The sequence below is a fragment of the Panulirus ornatus genome, chromosome 19 (assembly GCF_036320965.1).
Source record: "Panulirus ornatus isolate Po-2019 chromosome 19, ASM3632096v1, whole genome shotgun sequence".
Classification (NCBI taxonomy): Eukaryota; Metazoa; Arthropoda; class Malacostraca; order Decapoda; family Palinuridae; genus Panulirus; species Panulirus ornatus.
Window position 1 is genome coordinate 42,665,004 of NC_092242.1, and position 22,700 is coordinate 42,687,703.

The 22,700-nt window shown below is 40.3% G+C and overlaps 1 protein-coding gene across 1 annotated transcript in view; it reads left to right on the forward strand.

The window, feature by feature from the left end:
- LOC139755478 (uncharacterized) overlaps positions 1–13,032 on the forward strand; it is a 96,081-nt gene extending 83,049 nt beyond the window's left edge. The window contains exon 3 of the mRNA XM_071673816.1: positions 8,077–13,032. Coding sequence (XP_071529917.1) covers positions 8,077–8,313 — 237 coding nt within the window. The 3' untranslated portion in view covers positions 8,314–13,032. The remainder of the gene's footprint in view (positions 1–8,076) is intronic.
- Positions 13,033–22,700: the final 9,668 nt, after the last annotated feature.

A 22,700-nucleotide genomic window follows, 5' to 3' on the forward strand; every position in this document is an offset into this window, starting at 1 on the left:
GGATGTGGAAAGGGAGCTGTGGTTTCGGTGCATTACACATGATAGCTAGAGGCTGAGTGTGAACGAATGTGGCCTTTTTGTCTGTTCCAGGCGCTGCCTCGATGGTGGTGGTGGTGGTGGTGGGGAAGGGGGGAGGGGAGGGAATGCTATTTCCTGTGTATCGTGGCGGCAATGGGAATGGATGAAGGCAGCAAGTATGGATATGTACATATGTATTTATGCATATGGTTGTGTATTTATGTGTATGTATACGTTGAAATGTATAAGTGTGTTTATGTGCCTGTGTGGGTGTTTATGTATATACATCTGCATGTGGGTGGGTTGGGCCATTCTTCTTCTGTTTCCTAGTGCTATCTAGCTGACGCGGGAGACGGTGGTTCAGTATAATGATAAAAAAGAATTATATATATATATATATATATATATATATATATATATATATATATATATATATATATAAATATATATATATATATATATATATATATATATATATATATATAAATATATATATATATATATATATATATATATATATATATATATATATATATATATATATATATATATATATATATATATATATATATATATATTCAAGGGTAAAGGGGAAGAGTGGTTTGGGAATGTCTTGGGAGTAAAGTCAGGGGTTAGTGAGAGGACAAGAGCTAGGGAAGGAGTAGCACTACCCCTGAAACAGGAGTGGCGTGAGTATGTGATAGAGTGTAAGAAAGTAAAACCTAGATTGAAAGTGGATGAAGAGAGATGGGTGATTATTGGTGCATATGCACCTGGCCATGAGAAGAAAGATCATGAGAGGCAAGTGTTTTTGGGAGCAGCTGATCGAGTGTCTTAGTAGTTTTGATGCACGAGACCGGGATATAGAGATGGGTGATTTCAATGCAAAGGTGATTAATGTGGCAGTTGAAGGAATAATTGGTGTACATGGGGTGTTCAGTGTTGTAAATGGAAATAGAGAAGAGCTTGTAGATTTATGTGCTGAAAAAAGATTGGTGATTGGGAATACCTAATTTAAAAAGAGAGATATACATAAGTATACGTATGTAAGTAGGAGAGATGGCCAGAGAGCGGTATTGGATTACTTGTTAATTGATAGGCGCGCGAAAGAGAATTTTGGATGTTAATGTGCTGAGAGGTGCAACTGGAGGTATATCTGATCATTATCTTGTGAAGGCGAAGGAGAAGATTTGAAGAGGTTTTCAGAAAAGAAGAGAGAATGTTGGGGTGAAAAGAGTGGTAAGAGTCAATGAGCTTGGGAGTGAGACTTGTATGAGGAAGTGCCAGGAGAGACTGAGTATAGAATGGTAAAAGGTGAGAACAAAGGACGTAAGGGGAGTGGGAGGTGAGTTTGAATGGAGAAAAACTGGAGGAAGTGAAGTGTTTTAGATATCTGGGAGTGGATCTGGCAGCGGATGGAACCATGGAAGCGGAAGTGGATCATTGGGTGGGGGAGGGGGCGAAAATTCTGGGAGCCTTGAAGAATGTGTGGAAGTCGAGAACATTATCTCGGAAAGCAAAAATGGCTATGTTTGAAGGAATAGTGGTTCCATCAATGTTGTATGGTTGCGAGGCGTGGGATGTGGATAGAGTTGTGCGCAGGAGGATGGATGTGCTGGAAATGAGATGTTTGAGGACAATGTGTGGTGTGAGGTAGTTTGATCGAGTAAGTAACGTAAGGGTAAGAGAGATGTGTGGAAATAAAAAGAGCGTGGTTGAGAGAGCAGAAGAGGGTGTTTTGAAATGGTTTGGGCACATGGAGAGAATGAGTGAGGAAAGATTGACCAAGAGGATATATGTGTCGGAGGTGAAGGGAACGAGGAGAAGAGGGAGACCAAATTGGAGGTGGAAAGATGGAGTGAAAAAGATTTTGTGTGATCGAGGCCTGAACATGCAGGAGGGTGAAAGGAGGGCAAGGAATTGAGTGAATTGGAGCGATGTGGTATACCGGGGTTGACGTGCTGTCAGTGGATTGAATCAAGGCATGTGAAGCGTCAGTGGTAAACCATGGAAAGCTGTGTAGGTATGCATATTTGCGTGTGTGTACGTATGTATATACATGTGTATGGGGGTGGATTGGGCCATTTCTTTCGTCTGTTTCCTTGCGCTACCTCGCAAACGCGGGAGACAGCGACAAAGCAAAAAAAAAAAAAAATATATATATATATATATATATATATATATATATATATATATATATATATATATATATATATATATATATATATATATTGTTGCGAGCAGCACGTGTGTTTGTGTGTGCCCACATGTTTGTGTATATAACGTGTGTGTGTGCCCACATGTTTGTGTATATAACGTGTGTGTGTGCCCACATGTTTGTGTATATAACGTGTGTGTGTGCCCACATGTTTGTGTATATAACGTGTGTGTGTGCCCACATGTTTGTGTATATAACGTGTGTGTGTGCCCACATGTTTGTGTATATAACGTGTGTGTGTGCCCACATGTTTGTGTATATAACGTGTGTGTGTGCCCACATGTTTGTGTATATAACGTGTGTGTGTGCCCACATGTTTGTGTATATAACGTGTGTGTGTGCCCACATGTTTGTGTATATAACGTGTGTGTGTGCCCACATGTTTGTGTATATAACGTGTGTGTGTGCCCACATGTTTGTGTATATAACGTGTGTGTGTGCCCACATGTTTGTGTATATAACGTGTGTGTGTGCCCACATGTTTGTGTATATAACGTGTGTGTGTGCCCACATGTTTGTGTATATAACGTGTGTGTGTGCCCACATGTTTGTGTATATAACGTGTGTGTGTGCCCACATGTTTGTGTATATAACGTGTGTGTGTGCCCACATGTTTGTGTATATAACGTGTGTGTGTGCCCACATGTTTGTGTATATAACGTGTGTGTGTGCCCACATGTTTGTGTATATAACGTGTGTGTGTGCCCACATGTTTGTGTATATAACGTGTGTGTGTGCCCACATGTTTGTGTATATAACGTGTGTGTGTGCCCACATGTTTGTGTATATAACGTGTGTGTGTGCCCACATGTTTGTGTATATAACGTGTGTGTGTGCCCACATGTTTGTGTATATAACGTGTGTGTGTGCCCACATGTTTGTGTATATAACGTGTGTGTGTGCCCACATGTTTGTGTATATAACGTGTGTGTGTGCCCACATGTTTGTGTATATAACGTGTGTGTGTGCCCACATGTTTGTGTATATAACGTGTGTGTGTGCCCACATGTTTGTGTATATAACGTGTGTGTGTGCCCACATGTTTGTGTATATAACGTGTGTGTGTGCCCACATGTTTGTGTATATAACGTGTGTGTGTGCCCACATGTTTGTGTATATAACGTGTGTGTGTGCCCACATGTTTGTGTATATAACGTGTGTGTGTGCCCACATGTTTGTGTATATAACGTGTGTGTGTGCCCACATGTTTGTGTATATAACGTGTGTGTGTGCCCACATGTTTGTGTATATAACGTGTGTGTGTGCCCACATGTTTGTGTATATAACGTGTGTGTGTGCCCACATGTTTGTGTATATAACGTGTGTGTGTGCCCACATGTTTGTGTATATAACGTGTGTGTGTGCCCACATGTTTGTGTATATAACGTGTGTGTGTGCCCACATGTTTGTGTATATAACGTGTGTGTGTGCCCACATGTTTGTGTATATAACGTGTGTGTGTGCCCACATGTTTGTGTATATAACGTGTGTGTGTGCCCACATGTTTGTGTATATAACGTGTGTGTGTGCCCACATGTTTGTGTATATAACGTGTGTGTGTGCCCACATGTTTGTGTATATAACGTGTGTGTGTGCCCACATGTTTGTGTATATAACGTGTGTGTGTGCCCACATGTTTGTGTATATAACGTGTGTGTGTGCCCACATGTTTGTGTATATAACGTGTGTGTGTGCCCACATGTTTGTGTATATAACGTGTGTGTGTGCCCACATGTTTGTGTATATAACGTGTGTGTGTGCCCACATGTTTGTGTATATAACGTGTGTGTGTGCCCACATGTTTGTGTATATAACGTGTGTGTGTGCCCACATGTTTGTGTATATAACGTGTGTGTGTGCCCACATGTTTGTGTATATAACGTGTGTGTGTGCCCACATGTTTGTGTATATAACGTGTGTGTGTGCCCACATGTTTGTGTATATAACGTGTGTGTGTGCCCACATGTTTGTGTATATAACGTGTGTGTGTGCCCACATGTTTGTGTATATAACGTGTGTGTGTGCCCACATGTTTGTGTATATAACGTGTGTGTGTGCCCACATGTTTGTGTATATAACGTGTGTGTGTGCCCACATGTTTGTGTATATAACGTGTGTGTGTGCCCACATGTTTGTGTATATAACGTGTGTGTGTGCCCACATGTTTGTGTATATAACGTGTGTGTGTGCCCACATGTTTGTGTATATAACGTGTGTGTGTGCCCACATGTTTGTGTATATAACGTGTGTGTGTGCCCACATGTTTGTGTATATAACGTGTGTGTGTGCCCACATGTTTGTGTATATAACGTGTGTGTGTGCCCACATGTTTGTGTATATAACGTGTGTGTGTGCCCACATGTTTGTGTATATAACGTGTGTGTGTGCCCACATGTTTGTGTATATAACGTGTGTGTGTGCCCACATGTTTGTGTATATAACGTGTGTGTGTGCCCACATGTTTGTGTATATAACGTGTGTGTGTGCCCACATGTTTGTGTATATAACGTGTGTGTGTGCCCACATGTTTGTGTATATAACGTGTGTGTGTGCCCACATGTTTGTGTATATAACGTGTGTGTGTGCCCACATGTTTGTGTATAACGTGTGTGTGTGCCCACATGTTTGTGTATATAACGTGTGTGTGTGCCCACATGTTTGTGTATATAACGTGTGTGTGTGCCCACATGTTTGTGTATATAACGTGTGTGTGTGCCCACATGTTTGTGTATATAACGTGTGTGTGTGCCCACATGTTTGTGTATATAACGTGTGTGTGTGCCCACATGTTTGTGTATATAACGTGTGTGTGTGCCCACATGTTTGTGTATATAACGTGTGTGTGTGCCCACATGTTTGTGTATATAACGTGTGTGTGTGCCCACATGTTTGTGTATATAACGTGTGTGTGTGCCCACATGTTTGTGTATATAACGTGTGTGTGTGCCCACATGTTTGTGTATATAACGTGTGTGTGTGCCCACATGTTTGTGTATATAACGTGTGTGTGTGCCCACATGTTTGTGTATATAACGTGTGTGTGTGCCCACATGTTTGTGTATATAACGTGTGTGTGTGCCCACATGTTTGTGTATATAACGTGTGTGTGTGCCCACATGTTTGTGTATATAACGTGTGTGTGTGCCCACATGTTTGTAACGTGTGTGTGCCCACATGTTGTGTATATAACGTGTGTGTGTGCCCACATGTTTGTGTATATAACGTGTGTGTGTGCCCACATGTTTGTGTATATAACGTGTGTGTGTGCCCACATGTTTGTGTATATAACGTGTGTGTGTGCCCACATGTTTGTGTATATAACGTGTGTGTGTGCCCACATGTTTGTGTATATAACGTGTGTGTGTGCCCACATGTTTGTGTATATAACGTGTGTGTGTGCCCACATGTTTGTGTATATAACGTGTGTGTGTGCCCACATGTTTGTGTATATAACGTGTGTGTGTGCCCACATGTTTGTGTATATAACGTGTGTGTGTGCCCACATGTTTGTGTATATAACGTGTGTGTGTGCCCACATGTTTGTGTATATAACGTGTGTGTGTGCCCACATGTTTGTGTATATAACGTGTGTGTGTGCCCACATGTTTGTGTATATAACGTGTGTGTGTGCCCACATGTTTGTGTATATAACGTGTGTGTGTGCCCACATGTTTGTGTATATAACGTGTGTGTGTGCCCACATGTTTGTGTATATAACGTGTGTGTGTGCCCACATGTTTGTGTATATAACGTGTGTGTGTGCCCACATGTTTGTGTATATAACGTGTGTGTGTGCCCACATGTTCGTGTATATAACGTGTGTGTGTGCCCATATGTTTGTGTATATAACGTGTGTGTGTGCCCACATGTTTGTGTATATAACGTGTGTGTGTGCCCACATGTTTGTGTATATAACGTGTGTGTGTGCCCACATGTTTGTGTATATAACGTGTGTGTGTGCCCACATGTTTGTGTATATAACGTGTGTGTGTGCCCACATGTTTGTGTATATAACGTGTGTGTGTGCCCACATGTTTCGTGTATATAACGTGTGTGTGTGCCCACATGTTTGTGTATATAACGTGTGTGTGTGCCCACATGTTTGTGTATATAACGTGTGTGTGTGCCCACATGTTTGTGTATATAACGTGTGTGTGTGCCCACATGTTTGTGTATATAACGTGTGTGTGTGCCCACATGTTTGTGTATATAACGTGTGTGTGTGTCCTCGTGTGTGGTGTTGTTGCTATTCCTCATCAGGGCGAGGAGTGATGTCTTCCTGTGAGGCTGGCTCGTAGTGTTCTGCACACCAAGCATTTGGCTTAATGATTCCGTTTTGAAGCAGATGTTGACCAGTCCTCCAGCACCCGAACCCTCATCAGAGGCGCCAGGTCAAGGCGTGGGGTCAGCTGCCGTGGTATTTCACCACCATATGTCATCGCTGCTGACGTTCGCAAGAAGACTCTGGGACCCTCCAACCAATCAGAATTGCTCTTAGTTCCATAGCCAATCAAGGGTAGCGTTGTATAGCAGCAAGGGTGAACGCCTGTCTTTACTTGTAATAAATACCCACGACACCCGCTGAGATTTGATTCCTCTCTCTCTAGCCCAGCGAGGTAAGTGTTGTCCCCTTGCCTGTAAGCCCTGCTGTGCTGTAAGCCGTTACTGCTGTAAGCCCGTTACCCGAGTGCTGTGCTGTAAGCCCGTTACTACTGTGTCACGTAAAGTAGATAAGTGTAACGATGATGTTTACTGTGTCACGTCAGGTTTAGCTAAGTGTAACGATGATGTTTACCTTGTCACGTCAGGTCTAACTAAGTGTAATGTTATCGAACAAAGTGTCATAAAGGAAAGAGATCTCCCGGCTTGAAATCTTATCTGGAATGTTAACTCATGTTCAATGTTAACTCATGTTCAATTTCAACTCATGTTCAATGTCAAACTCACGTCCAGTGTTAACGTAAATGATTCATGACTGATTTATGTGCTTATCTTTGTACACTTAGATTCTTTCATTATAAGTAGATTTAATGTAATGCTGGTCTTTAATGCCATCCCATAACTTTCAGACAGTGTTATCCTGAGTTGTGCAACTTAACAAATCTAACGTCCTTGCAAAGACGAGGATCAGTATAGTATTTGTAACATATATATGTTACTGGCGACCTTGCCCCAACAAGTATTGAGTTCGTAACAATATATATATATATATATATATATATATATATATATATATATATATATATATATATATATATATATTTTTTTTTTTTTTTATACTTTGTCGCTGTCTCCCGCATTTGCGAGGTAGCGCAAGGAAACAGACGAAAGAAATGGTCCAACCCCCCCCCATACACATGTATATACATACGTCCACACACGCAAATATACATACCTACACAGCTTTCCATGGTTTACCCCAGACGCTTCACATGCCTTGATTCAATCCACTGACAGCGCGTCAACCCCGGTATACCACATCGCTCCAATTCACTCTATTCCTTGCCCTCCTTTCACCCTCCTGCATGTTCATATATATATATATATATATATATATATATATATATATATATATATATATATATATATATATATATATATATATATATATATATATATATATATATATATAATGATATAAATAGGTAGTTAGATAGACAGATATAGATGGATGTATAGATAGATTGAATGATTAATATATATTATTACATTATTACTTTGATTATCATACAATCTCAGGGACCCTTTAATTAGCATTCCACTTTATCTTCTAATTTTTCTTTTCTTTTCTGTAGCCACCTTCCTGCGTCACTTAAACTTATGTGATCTTTACCCATCAGTCTGTGCTGAGCAAGGACTTCGTGAATGACACAGCCGAGGAGATTCGAGAAGCCTTCGGGGTCTTTGACAAGGACGGCAGCGGTTACATCTCGGCCTCGGAGCTCAGGCACATCCTTATGACCATGGGAGAGAGACTTTCGCAGGATGAAGTCGAAATCATTATCCGTGAGGCGGACATTGACGAAGAAGGCCAGATCCACTACGAGCAGTTCGTCCAAATGATGATCCCCTCCTAATGAGGAAGGAATGACGATGGCTCATAAAATAGTCAAATGATTTAATACTTAATTTTGTGTAATCAATGGAAGTGTAATGAGGCATATATGTAATGCGTCCTAAATAGCAGGTTTTCCCTCGATGAGAAAAGATGAAATTTAATGTAACTGATGAAAAACATTTGATGTATGGGGTGAATAGTGATCAAAGTTAACCAAAAGTATTAAACAATAAAATGATAATGTTATCTATGTCAACAAGAAAGAATCAAATGAATTTGTGCTACATTATTACTAAAAACATTATTAAACTAGTTGAAAAACATAAGGTGCGATCAAGTCACCCTAACTCATATCCATTGATCCCTCTCTCGGATTTCTTGATTCTTTTACCATCTCTTTCTCAGTTCTTTGCGTTTCTTTCAGTGTGGTGACGATACCTGAGAAGTATATTCTCATTTTTTTCCATTTTGACTTAATAACTATCGTGAACATCTTGCTGAATACTTCCTTATACTTACGCTCAAATGTATTTCTGATAGCTGCAAGGAGATAGCTGGTCACCTTTATTGTCCTCTGTCCAGTCCCTTCGGTAAGTCAATTACATAGATCAAGAAGAGCAATGGGCCGAGGACTGATCCCGGCGGCACGCCACTGGTTACTTCATCCCATTTCGAGAAGGCTCCTCTGATGAATGTCCTTTGTTCTCTTTCACTTAGATCATTTCTGATCCATCACTAGCTTCTCCACCTCACTCCTTCCTGAACATGTCATTGCTGGCTGGTTGGATTCGATGGCCTGCAAGGTCATTAGGTTAAGCATCCTTTTATTTTCTGATCTTACTGACTGTGAACTTATCCTATGCTGTACTAGCAAGGAACGGCGTAAGAATAGAAAGGACATGTTTCCGTCTTTCTACAAGAAGGGATAACAGAAAAATAGAATGATTGTATCAATGCTCGTACTAATGATGATAGTTAAGATAATGATAATAATAGCAATAACAATGATGATGATAATGAATCATTGTGATTACAAACGTATAGATCACAACAACTTGATCAATGTATTCTCTCTAAGGAAGGTAATCAGTTAATCGATTATGATGTGATTCAGTCGAAAATGTATTCCTAACTTATGTGTTTGACTGAACATGTAGGAAATAATTCATCTACTGTTAATTGTCATCATTCTAATGCAGAACAGAGTGAATTACTCTAGACGCACGGTAGAAAGTTTTTTTTTAACTGTACAATTCTTTCTTAATCTTGCAAGGACTGCTTCTTCCCTTCTATTACTGCGAATGGAAGTGTTCCGCTCAGCGATATCTTCATTGATTTTGCTATGGATATTCAGGTTGGTCCACTGACTGTGCCACAGAAAATCAATGAATATCTTCCCAAAATAGTGGCAGGACTGCAGCTGCCAGAGGATCCAATGCAGTTGCTCAAGTTCTGCAGTCGACTTTGCCAGAAGGTCTGCAGTGCCGTCAGTGCAAATATTTTGTGAACATCAAAGTTAACCAATACCTTCGATAACGTTATGTAACAATTTCTGATCTTGGTTAGTAAGTGTTATTTCCTAATTGCTTATGAGTATAAAGTAGAACAAAATAGGCTGTTATTCCCTTCAAACTTTGCTTCTGTGACCAGGATAGTGATATTTTGAAATATACCTATTTGCAGTTGGACAACGTGCGAATTTGCACATTTCTATTCACATAAAACCAGAAAAACATTTGAATCAAAATCAATATGTATTTACATTAATGTAAAGTGATCACAAAAGATTTAAAAGTGAGGCGTTTTTCGAGATTTACGATTGTACTGCAAATCACTTTCACAAATCAGACCCCAGTTATAATCTCCCATCATGTTCTCGTTATATGTTTCTTGGCAGCGGCGTTCAAAGTCCAATATATTCTGGTGGAAATGCTCGTCTTGCTTCTCCGAATACGTTCCCATGTTCTCCTTGAATTTATCAAGATGAGCGTCAAGGATATGGACTTTGAGGGACATCTTGCAGCCCATTTTGTCGTAGTTCTTCACCATTGTCTCAACCAACTCACATAGTTTTTGGGCTTGTGATTGCCCAGCAATCCTCGAACTACTACGACAAAGCTGTAGCTTCTTTCTCCTTCCTAGTGAGCGTCTTAGGAAATTTCTTGCACTCCAGGATCTTCTTAATCTGTGATCCGACGAAGACACTGGCTTTGACCTTTGCCTCAGACAGCTTGGGAAGAAGTCTTGAAGGTACTTGAAGGCTACAGACTCCTTATCTAGAGGTACTTGAAGGTTGCAGACTCCTTATCTAGAGCTGTGACAAATTGTTTCATAATGCCTGATGTTATGTGCAGTGAAGGCATCAACACCTTCCGGGGGTCCACCAGTGGCTCCCACTTGACGTTGTTCATCCCCACAGAGAATTCAGTCCGCTGTGGCCAGTCCCGCCTGTGGTAGTGCGCCGCGTGTCCATGCTGTCCCAAAGTTAAAGATAGTAGGGAAACTTGGTAAAACCCATCAGAAATGCCACCATTTTGATGTCTCCGATGACCTCCCAGCTGTACTCATCATACTTCAAGGCGTCTAGCAAGGTCTTGACACTGTTGTATTCTTCTTTGAGGAGCACTGAGTGAGCCAGGGGAAGAGCCGGGTACTTGTTCCCGTTATGGAGCAGCACGGTTATGAGGCTCCTGGATGAGCTGTCAATAAAGAGGCGCCACTCGTCCGGGTTACAGGCGATTCCGATTGTTTCGACCAGACTGGTTACATTGTGGCAGAAGAAGAGCCCATCTTGACGGGTGAAGATAGAAAAGAAACTTTGGTGACTCTTCATCTGATCTGCGAATTGCACACTTTCATCCAACAAGTTCTACTGCTTGAGCCTAGACGTCAAAAGCTCGGTATTGGAATTTGTGCGACCAAGTTTTCTGATCAAGTGGTTGAGTTGTTTTTGACTAGGGTAGTATGGGTTTCTCTCCTCAGCTGCAACTCTGAAATTGTAATCTAGATCTACAACATCTTCCCCACCCTCTGACATGCTTGTCTATTCTCACGATAGCTTCTCTATCCCCGGAGGAGTGGGTACAAGGAGCTCAGGACCGTATGGCACCGGGTCAATGGATGATGGAAGGTTCGGATACGTGATAGTGGGTGCAGTCTTGCCAGTTCGGCGTTTGGAAGGGTCCACCATGCAGAAGTAGCAGTTGCTTGAGTGGTCAGTGGGTTTCTGCCAAGTTCTTGGGATAGCGAACAATATAAAACAATATAAAATTGATGAAAGAATTATATAATTGTTTACAATTTCTTTCATACTATTCGCCATTTCCCGCATTAGCGAGGTAGCGCTAAGAACAGAGGACTGAGCATTTGAGGGAATATCCTCACTTGGCCCCCTCCTCTGTTCCTTCTTTTGGATTTTTAAAACGAGAGGGGAGGATTTCCAGCCTCCCGCTCCCTTCCCGTTTAGTCGCCTTCTACGACACGCAGGGAATATGTAGGAGGTTTTCTCTCTCTCCTATCCCAAGGGATGGGGGAGAAAATTTATAAATGTATGAATATATTAATCTATATCACCTATAGCTAATGTGTAAGAGATTCTCTCAAGATATTCCATTTATGATTTTCTTAACATTGAAAATTAGAAAAAGAGAGAATTGAATTCTAAAAAACTCTAATGAACATCATAACAAGAACTGTCTATCTTACCTGCCACAGCTTTTTTGCAGTATTCGCAGGAGAAATGTGGTGGCCAGAACTTGTCTTGATCCCTGGGGGACGGTCATGCTGAAATATGCTTTGTAGGCCTCGCACATCTTATATGATGCTGCCATGCAGTACTTTTTCCCTCTTGTTTTGATAAATTGGCCTCAGACATAGCAAAATGCGTCAGCTGGATGCCTGCAGCCTCTAGATGCCAACTCAGAAAAAAGTAATTATATTTATTCACTTAGGCAGCTAGATCTAAACTGAACTATGTGGTTTACGCCCCTATATTTATACCACTATACATCTATATTACTGGAAAATTCTAGAAAGTTCTATATCAGCTACTCGGCACTGAATCTATCTGAAATGATCTGGAAAAAGGGTAGATTTCAAAATATCATTGTCCTGATCACAAAAGCAAAGTTGCAAGGGAATGATAATCATTTTCTATACTTTTTAGACACAGTCAATTAGAAAATAACATTATTACCCAGGAACAAAAAAACATACAAATTTGTTACAATGCAATTATTGCAAGAAGAGTGACATCTTAAAAGAACCCAATCCTAGCCTTATAATGACCATGTGACAATGTGATATTCTTGTGTTTATTGACACATAATTCACCATAAGCCACTGACCGTGTCTGCAATGTGAATTATTGTAGGTATGCATTGTTATTGTCCTAGCTATAGAATAAGATAAAAATCAGTTTACTTTAAGAGCCGCTCCTGGTGTTTGATGTAAACACTATCCTCACTTTTGTCTTAATTCTATCTTTCTGCAAGCAATTATATCTTTACTTTTCAGTTAGTTGCTGCTAATAGAATTTTGTAATTTTACAAAAATGTCTTAAAAACTGAAAGTATTTACACTGCTCAAGTTAAACAGTAGTCGATAATGTAAAACAATATTTGATGTCTAAGGAAAACAAGTTTGGTTCTTCCTCATTTAGGTTGCTAGACAGCGATAGATTTTAACTCCAGAAAATATGGTCACAATAACATTCGCCCAATAAAGATTTTATCAAAAACAGCATCTCCTTACTGGCACAGCTTTGACATGTCTCTCGGAGTGTCTGGGTGCATTTAGATGATTATGTCCTGTGCGTATGAGGTCGTCAGATCCGGCCGGAGGTGTATCGTAGGGGAGTTAACTACACAGCACACACAAAAACCGCTCAATGATAATGACTATTATATTTCTTTGAAATTATTCTATCCCTTTTAGTCTCTAGAATAGGAAAAAAAATCCAAGTTTTCTGAAAGTTTTCCATAATTTACACTTATAACTAATAAATCGTGTCATTCTCACCACCTTCTTAAACCAGAGAAATTTTTATAATATCGATATTTTTTTGTACCTCCAGAGGGCATATTAATATAGCTCCTCAAACAAAGCTTCTGTGATGATTGTTAACACTGCTTTATATAGTCAAATGTAACTTATCGATATGAAAAATGGTCGGTCTCATAGTAAACTTGCATCTGTTACTGTAACTATTATCAGAGATTAGATATAAAACCAAACTTAAAAACAAACTCAAAGATGTAATACTTTCTCTTGTACTATGCTTTTCGTCAAAATCTTAACGAGCTCGAAATTCACTTTCCCTCCTTTAAGAAAATCCTGGCTCCTCGCCTCGAGTCATTTCACATTTTTGAAATATACAGAGACAGTTGGGTACAAAAAAGAAAAAAAAAAAGAATTGGTAATTCACTTAAACGGTAACATCGGAGAGATGCTGCCCTCTGGCGTCAGCCGCCGTTACTAAGTATACGACGACAATGTTTATCGCCTTCTGGTGTGTGAGTGGTTGTCATTTCCAAAAAGTATGTTGGCAGACTTCATGAGCATTCGCTTGAGAAAACAGTAAGATGATTCACACACGACGCAGCATGCTCGGTGATCAGGTGACTCACGATCGAAAGTTTACTAAGAATATGTTGTAAATGCAACATGTTTTGTAAAGCTTTTAAAGCGAAATCGAATTGGATGACAGCCTGGTATTATATAGATTTAATATCATTTAGTCAACATACATGGAGATATATCTTATTTGGCAGGACTGTACTTTTATGACACGCTGATTTATACTACAGTTTACAATATCTTACAATTTGAGTTACTTTTACGAAAATACGGCATTGAATATCTGAATTGGCCTAGGTATGAAAGAGGAGAATTTCATTAAAAGGTATGAAAATAAAGATAATGTCTACCAGTCAACAGAACATGAAAACCTCACTTAACTTCCCCTAGCAGTGAAGGATGAGCCTATATGACGCCTACTTTCCAAATATATGTTTGTTGTTGTCGTCAGTTTGCTTACAGTGGGTATCATCACGAAGAAAGAGCCTTACAACCAACAAAGTAACACTAAGTAGTGAAAATATAATTAATATGATTAACGCCTCTTGTAAATAACTCCGATCATCTGTGTATGGAATTGTATACTTTGTTTTTCTTCTACACGACTGTCTTATGTTAGTCTGTCATGATGATTCTTAACACCAAATATTGTTTAGTACTTATTAATACTGCTTGGCCATAAGTGTGTCTTGATCCTTCAGCAATGTTTGAACAGATGATCAGTCTTAACATTTGTACGTAACAAGAAGTTCTCGCTACTTGACAGCCATGCACCCATCCTCGGATGTGACGTGATTATCATCTCATTGATTGTGGAACTTGAAGGAAAGTCTGTATCGTCTTAAACTTTCCACCAGGTGTTACGTTAAGCGTCAAGTTGTCCGAATCCCCGTTAGCATTAGTATTAAAACGGTAAAGCTAATGTCGATGTCTTAAAGTAATGAAAGAGAAGAAATGTTTGGGAAACAAGTTTAGGGACATTACTGAAAGAATTGTGCTGTACTGTTCAGACAACTGTAAGACTTCATGTGATACTGTACAAGCTGAGTTAAGTTAAGGCTTCTTGCCTTGATATTGTCCTTATTGCCCTATTTTTTTCATTTTCGTTTTAATACACTTCCTTTACGGTATCACTGGTCGTCCGTCTTGTACATAACTTGTTGACAGTAATAATGTGCTGATTTCGTTAACCTCCTGCCGCTTTCTTTTATACATATCCCAGTCATGTGCATTACTTCCCTCCAAATATCGCCCAAACGCCTCTCTCTTCTCTTTCACTGACAACCTTATTTCTTCATTCCACCACTCACTACCCTTCTTTTCTTCACCCGAGATGGCATTGATTGGTGCATGTTAATTCCCTATGTCATGTGTCACAAATATATATATATATATATATATATATATATATATATATATATATATATATATATATATATATATATATATATATATATATATATATATATATATATATTATATATATATATATATATATATATATATATATATTTTTTTTTTTTTTTGCTTTGTCGCTGTCTCCCGCGTTTGCGAGGTAACGCAAGGAAACAGACGAAAGAAATGGCCCAACCCACCCCCATACACATGTATATACATACGTCCACACACGCGAATATACATACCTACACAGCTTTCCATGGTTTACCCCAGACGCTTCACATGCCCCGATTCAATCCACTGACAGCACGTCAACCCCGGTATACCACATCGCTCCAATTCACTCTATTCCTTGCCCTCCTTTCACCCTCCTGCATGTTCAGGCCCCGATCACACAAAATCTTTTTCACTCCATCTTTCCACCTCCAATTTGGTCTCCATCTTCTCCTCGTTCCCTCCACCTCCGACACATATATCCTCTCGGTCAATCTTTCCTCACTCATTCTCTCCATGTGCCCAAACCATTTCAAAACACCCTCTTCTGCTCTCTCAACCACGCTCTTTTTATTTCCACACATCTCTCTTACCCTTACGTTACTTACTCGATCAAACCACCTCACACCACACATTGTCCTCAAACATCTCATTTCCAGCACATCCATCCTCCTGCGCACAACTCTATCCATAGCCCACGCCTCGCAACCATACAACATTGTTGGAACCACTATTCCTTCAAACATACCCATTTTTGCTTTCCGAGATAATGTTCTCGACTTCCACACATTCTTCAAGGCTCCCAGAATTTTCGCCCCCTCCCCCACCCTATGATCCACTTCCGCTTCCATGGTTCCATCCGCTGACAGATCCACTCCCAGATATCTAAAACACTTCACTTCCTCCAGTTTTTCTCCATTCAAACTCACCTCCCAATTGACTTGACCATCAACCTTACTGTACCTAATAACCTTGGTCTTATTCACATTTACTCTTAACTTTCTTCTTTCACACACTTTACCAAACTCAGTCACCAGCTTCTGCAGTTTCTCACATGAATCAGCCACCAGCGCTGTATCATCAGCGAACAACAACTGGCTCACTTCCCAAGCTCTCTCATGCCCAACAGACTTCATACTTGCCCCTCTTTCCAAAACTCTTGCATTCACCTCCCTAACAACCCCATCCATAAACAAATTAAACAACCATGGAGACATCACACACCCCTGCCGCAAACCTACATTCACTGAGAACCAATCACTTTCCTCTCTTCCTACACGTACACATGCCTTACATCCTCGATAAAAACTTTTCACTGCTTCTAACAACTTGCCTCCCACACCATATATTCTTAATACCTTCCACAGAGCATCTCTATCAACTCTATCATATGCCTTTATATATATATATATATATATATATATATATATATATATATATATATATATATATATATATATATATATATATATATATATATATATATATATATGAGTGTGTTAGCGGTTTTGATGCACGAGACCGGGTTATAGTGATGGGTGATTTGAATGCAAAGGTGAGTAATGTGGCAGTTGAGGGAATAATTGGTATGCATGGGGTGTTCAGTGTTGTAAATGGAAATGGTGAAGAGCTTGTAGATTTATGTTCTGAAAAAGGACTGATGATTGGGAATACCTGGTTTAAAAAGCGAGATATACATAAGTATACTTATGTAAGTAGGAGAGATGGCCAGAGAGCATTATTGGATTACGTGTTAATTGACAGGCGTGCGAAAGAGAGACTTTTGGATGTCAATGTGCTGAGAGGTGCAACTGGAGGGATGTCTGATCATTATCTTGTGGAGGCTAAGGTGAAGATTAGTATGGGTTTTCAGAAAAGAAGAGTGAATGTTGGGGTGAAGAAGGTGGTGAGAGTAAGTGAGCTTGGGAAGGAGACCTGTGTGAAGAAGTATCAGGAGAGACTGTGTACAGAATGGAAAAAGGTGAGAACAATGGAAGTAAGGGGAGTGGGGGAGGAATGGGATGTATTTAGGGAATCAGTGATGGATTGCGCAAAAGATGCTTGTGGCATGAGAAGAGTGGGAGGTGGGCTGTTTAGAAAGGGTAGTGAGTGGTGGGATGAAGAAGTAAGAGTATTAGTGAAAGAGAAGAGAGAGGCATTTGGACGATTTTTGCAGGGAAAAAATGAAATTGAGTGGGAGAAGTATAAAAGAAAGAGACAGGAGGTCAAGAGAAAGGTGCAAGAGGTGAAAAAAAGGGCAAATGAGAGTTGGGATGAGAGACTATCAGTAAATTTTAGGGAGAATAAAAAGATGTTCTGGAAGGAGGTAAATAGGGTGCGTAAGACAAGGGAGCAAATGGGAACTTCAGTGAAGGGCGTAAATGGGGAGGTGATAAAAAGTCGTGGTGATGTGAGAAGGAGATGGAATGAGTATTTTGAAGGTTTGTTGAATGTGTCTGATGACAGAGTGGCAGATATAGGGTGTTTGGGTCGAGGTGGTGTGCAAAGTGAGAGGGTTAGGGAAAATGATTTGGTAAACAGAGAAGAGGTAGTAAAAGCTTTGCGGAAGATGAAAGCCGGCAAGGCAGCAGGTTTGGATGGTATTGCTGTGGAATTTATTAAAAAAGGGGGTGACTGTATTGTTGACTGGTTGGTAAGGTTATTTAATGTATGTATGACTCATGGTGAGGTGCCTGAGGATTGGCGGAATGCGTGCATAGTGCCATTGTACAAAGGCAAAGGGGATAAGAGTGAGTGCTCAAATTACAGAGGTATAAGTTTGTTGAGTATTCCTGGTAAATTATATGGGAGGGTATTGATTGAGAGGGTGAAGGCATGTACAGAGCATCAGATTGGGGAAGAGCAGTGTGGTTTCAGAAGTGGTAGAGGATGTGTGGATCAGGTGTTTGCTTTGAAGAATGTATGTGAGAAATACTTAGAAAAGCAAATGGATTTGTATGTAGCATTTATGGATCTGGAGAAGGCATATGATAGAGTTGATAGAGATGCTCTGTGGAAGGTATTAAGAATATATGGTGTGGGAGGCAAGTTGTTAGAAGCAGTGAAAAGTTTTTATCGAGGATGTAAGGCATGTGTACGTGTAGGAAGAGAGGAAAGTGATTGGTTCTCAGTGAATGTAGGTTTGCGGCAGGGGTGTGTGATGTCTCCATGGTTGTTTAATTTGTTTATGGATGGGGTTGTTAGGGAGGTAAATGCAAGAGTCTTGGAAAGAGGGGCAAGTATGAAGTCTGTTGGGGATGAGAGAGCTTGGGAAGTGAGTCAGTTGTTGTTCGCTGATGATACAGCGCTGGTGGCGGATTCATGTGAGAAACTGCAGAAGCTGGTGACGGAGTTTGATAAAGTGTGTGGAAGAAGAAAGTTAAGAGTAAATGTGAATAAGAGCAAGGTTATTAGGTACAGTAGGGTTGAGGGTCAAGTCAATTGGGAGGTGAGTTTGAATGGTGAAAAACTGGAGGAAGTGAAGTGTTTTAGATATCTGGGAGTGGATCTGTCAGCGGATGGAACCATGGAAGCGGAAGTGGATCATAGGGTGGGGGAGGGGGCGAAAATTTTTGGGAGCCTTGAAAAATGTGTGGAAGTCGAGAACATTATCTCGGAAAGCAAAAATGGGTATGTTTGAAGGAATAGTAGTTCCAACAATGTTGTATGGTTGCGAGGCGTGGGCTATGGATAGAGTTGTGCGCAGGAGGATGGATGTGCTGGAAATGAGATGTTTGAGGATAACGTGTGGTGTGAGGTGGTTTGATCGAGTAAGTAACGTAAGGGTAAGAGAGATGTGTGGAAATAAAAAGAGCGTGGTTGAGAGAGCAGAAGAGGGTGTTTTAAAATGGTTTGGGCACATGGAGAGAATGAGTGAGGAAAGATTGACCAAGAGGATATATGTGTCGGAGGTGGAGGGAACGAGGAGAAGAGGGAGACCAAATTGGAGGTGGAAAGATGGAGTGAAAAAGATTTTGTGTGATCGGGGCCTGAACATGCAGGAGGGTGAAAGGAGGGCAAGGAATAGAGTGAATTGGAGCGATGTGGTATACAGGGGTTGACGTGCTGTCAGTGGATTGAATCAGGGCATGTGAAGCGTCCGGGGTAAACCATGGAAAGCTGTGTAGGTATGTATATTTGTGTGTGTGGACGTGTGTATGTACATGTGTATGGGGGGGGTTGGGCCATTTCTTTCGTCTGTTTCCTTGCGCTACCTCGCAAACGCGGGAGACAGCGACAAAGTATAAAAAAAAAAAAAAATATATATATATATATATATATATATATATATATATATATATATATATATATATATATATATATATATATATATATATATATATATATACTGGAGGGATGTCTGATCATTATCTTGTGGAGGCTAAGGTGAAGATTTGTATGAGTTTTCAGAGAAGAAGAGTGAATGTTGAGGTGAAGAGGGTGGTGAGAGTAAGTGAGCTTGGGAAGGAGACTTGTGTGAGGAAGTACCAGGAGAGACTGAGTACAGAATGGAAAAAGGTGAGAACAATGGAAGTAAGGGGAGTGGGGGAGGAATGGGATGTATTTAGGGAATCAGTGATGGATTGCGCAAAAGATGCTTGTGGCATGAGAAGAGTGGGAGGTGGGTTCATTAGAAAGGGTAGTGAGTGGTGGGATGAAGAAGTAAGATTATTAGTGAAAGAGAAGAGAGAGGCATTTAGACGATTTTTGCAGAGAAAAAATGCAATTGAGTGGGAGATGTATAAAAGAAAGAGACAGGAGGTCAAGAGAAAGGTGCAAGAGGTGAAAAAGAGGGCAAATGAGAGTTGGGGTGAGAGAGTATCATTAAATTTTAGGGAAAATAAAAAGATGTTCTGAAAGGAGGTAAATAAAGTGCGTAAGACAAGGGAGCAAATGGGAACTTCAGTGAAGGGCGGAAATGGGGAGGTGATAACAAGTAGTGGTGATGTGAGAAGGAGATGGAGTATTTTGAAGGTTTGTTGAATGTGTTTGATGATAGAGTGGCAGATATAGGGTGTTTTGGTCGAGGTGGTGTGCAAAGTGAGAGGGTTAGGGAAAATGATTTGGTAAACAGAGAAGAGGTAGTAAAAGCTTTGCGGAAGATGAAAGCCGGCAAGGCAGGGGGGGTTTGGATGGTATTGCAGTGGAATTTATTAAAAAAGGGGGTGACTGTATTATTGATTGGTTGGTAAGGTTATTTAATGTATGTATGTCTCATGGTGAGGTGCCTGAGGATTGGCGGAATGCGTGCATAGTGCCATTGTACAAAGGCAAAGGGGATAAGAGTGAGTGCTCAAATTACAGAGGTATAAGTTTGTTGAGTGTTCCTGGTAAATTATATGGGAGGGTATTGATTGAGAGGGTGAAAGCATGTCAGATTGGGGAAGAGCAGTGTGGTTTCAGAAGTGGTAGAGGATGTGTGGATCAGGTGTTTGCTTTGAAGAATGTATGTGAGAAATACTTAGAAAAGCAAATGGATTTGTATGTAGCATTTATGGATCTGGAGAAGGCATATGATAGAGTTGATAGAGATGCTCTGTGGAAGGTATTAAGAATATATGGTGTGGGAGGCAAGTTGTTAGATGCAGTGAAAAGTTTTTATCGAGGATGTAAGGCATGTGTACGTGTAGGAAGAGAGGAAAATGATTGGTTCTCAGTGAATGTAGGTTTGCGGCAGGGGTGTGTGATGTCTCCATGTTTGTTTAATTTGTTTATGGATGGGGTTGTTAGGGAGGTGAATGCAAGAGTTTTGGAAAGAGGGGCAAGTGTGAAGTCTGTTGGGGATGAGAGAGCTTGGGAAGTGAGTCAGTTGTTGTTCGCTGATGATACAGCGCTGGTGGCTGATTCATGTGAGAAACTGCAGAAGCTGGTGACTGAGTTTGGTAAAGTGTGTGAAAGAAGAAAGTTAAGAGTAAATGTGAATAAGAGGAAGGTAATTTGGTACAGTAGGGTTGAGGGTCAAGTCAATTGGGAGGTAAGTTTGAATGGAGAAAAACTGGAGGAAGTAAAGTGTTTTAGATATCTGGGAGTGGATCTGGCAGCGGATGGAACCATGGAAGCGGAAGTGAATCATAGGGTGGGGGAGGGGGCGAAAATCCTGGGAGCCTTGAAGAATGCGTGGAAGTCGAGAACATTATCTCGGAAAGCAAAAATGGGTATGTTTGAAGGAATAGTGGTTCCAACAATGTTGTATGGTTGCGAGGCGTGGGCTTTGGATAGAGTTGTGCGCAGGAGGATGGATGTGCTGGAAATGAGATGTTTGAGGACAATGTGTGGTGTGAGGTGGTTTGATCGAGTAAGTAACGTAAGGGTAAGAGAGATGTGTGGAAATAAAAAGAGCGTGGTTGAGAGAGCAGAAGAGGGTGTTTTGAAATGGTTTGGGCACATGGAGACAATGAGTGAGGAAAGATTGACCAAGAGGATATATGTGTCGGAGGTGGAGGGAACGAGAAGTGGGAGACCAAATTGGAGGTGGAAAGATGGAGTGAAAAAGATTTTGTGTGATCGGGGCCTGAACATGCAGGAGGGTGAAAGGAGGGCAAGGAATAGAGTGAATTGGATCGATGTGGTATACCGGGGTTGACGTGCTGTCAGTGGATTGAATCAGGGCATGTGAAGCGTCTGGGGTAAACCATGGAAAGCTGTGTAGGTATGTATATTTGCGTGTGTGGACGTATGTATATACATGTGTATGGGGGTGGGTTGAGCCATTTCTTTCGTCTGTTTCCTTGCGCTACCTCGCAAACGCGGGAGACAGCGACAAAGCAAAAAAAAAAAAAGAAAATATATATATATATATATATATATATATATATATATATATACATATATATATATATATTATTTCATACTATTCGCCATTTCCTGCGTTAGCAAAGTAGCGTTAAGAACAGAGGACTGGACCTTTGAGGGAATATCCTCACCTGTCCCACTTCTCTGTTCCTTCTTTTGTAAAATTAAAAAAAACTGAGAGGGGAGGATTTCCAGCCCCCCGCTCCCTTCCCTTTTAGTCGCCTTCTACGACACGCATGAAATACGTGGGAAGTATTCTTTCTCCCCTATCCCCAGGGAAAATATATATATATATATATATATATATATATATATATATATATATATATATATATATATATATATATATATATATATATATATATATATATATATATATATATATATATATATATATATATATATATATATATATATTTATTATATAATATTATTTCTTTCTTTTTCTTTCAAACTATTCGCCATTTCCCCCATTAGCAGGTAGCGCTAAGAACAGAGACCGAGCATTTGAGAAATATCCTCACTAATTGGCCCCCTCCCTCTGTCCTTCTTTTGGATTTTTAAAACACAGAGAGGGAGATTTTCCACCTCCCGCTCCTTCCCGTTTTTAAGTCGCCTTCTACGCACCAGGAATATGTAGAGGTT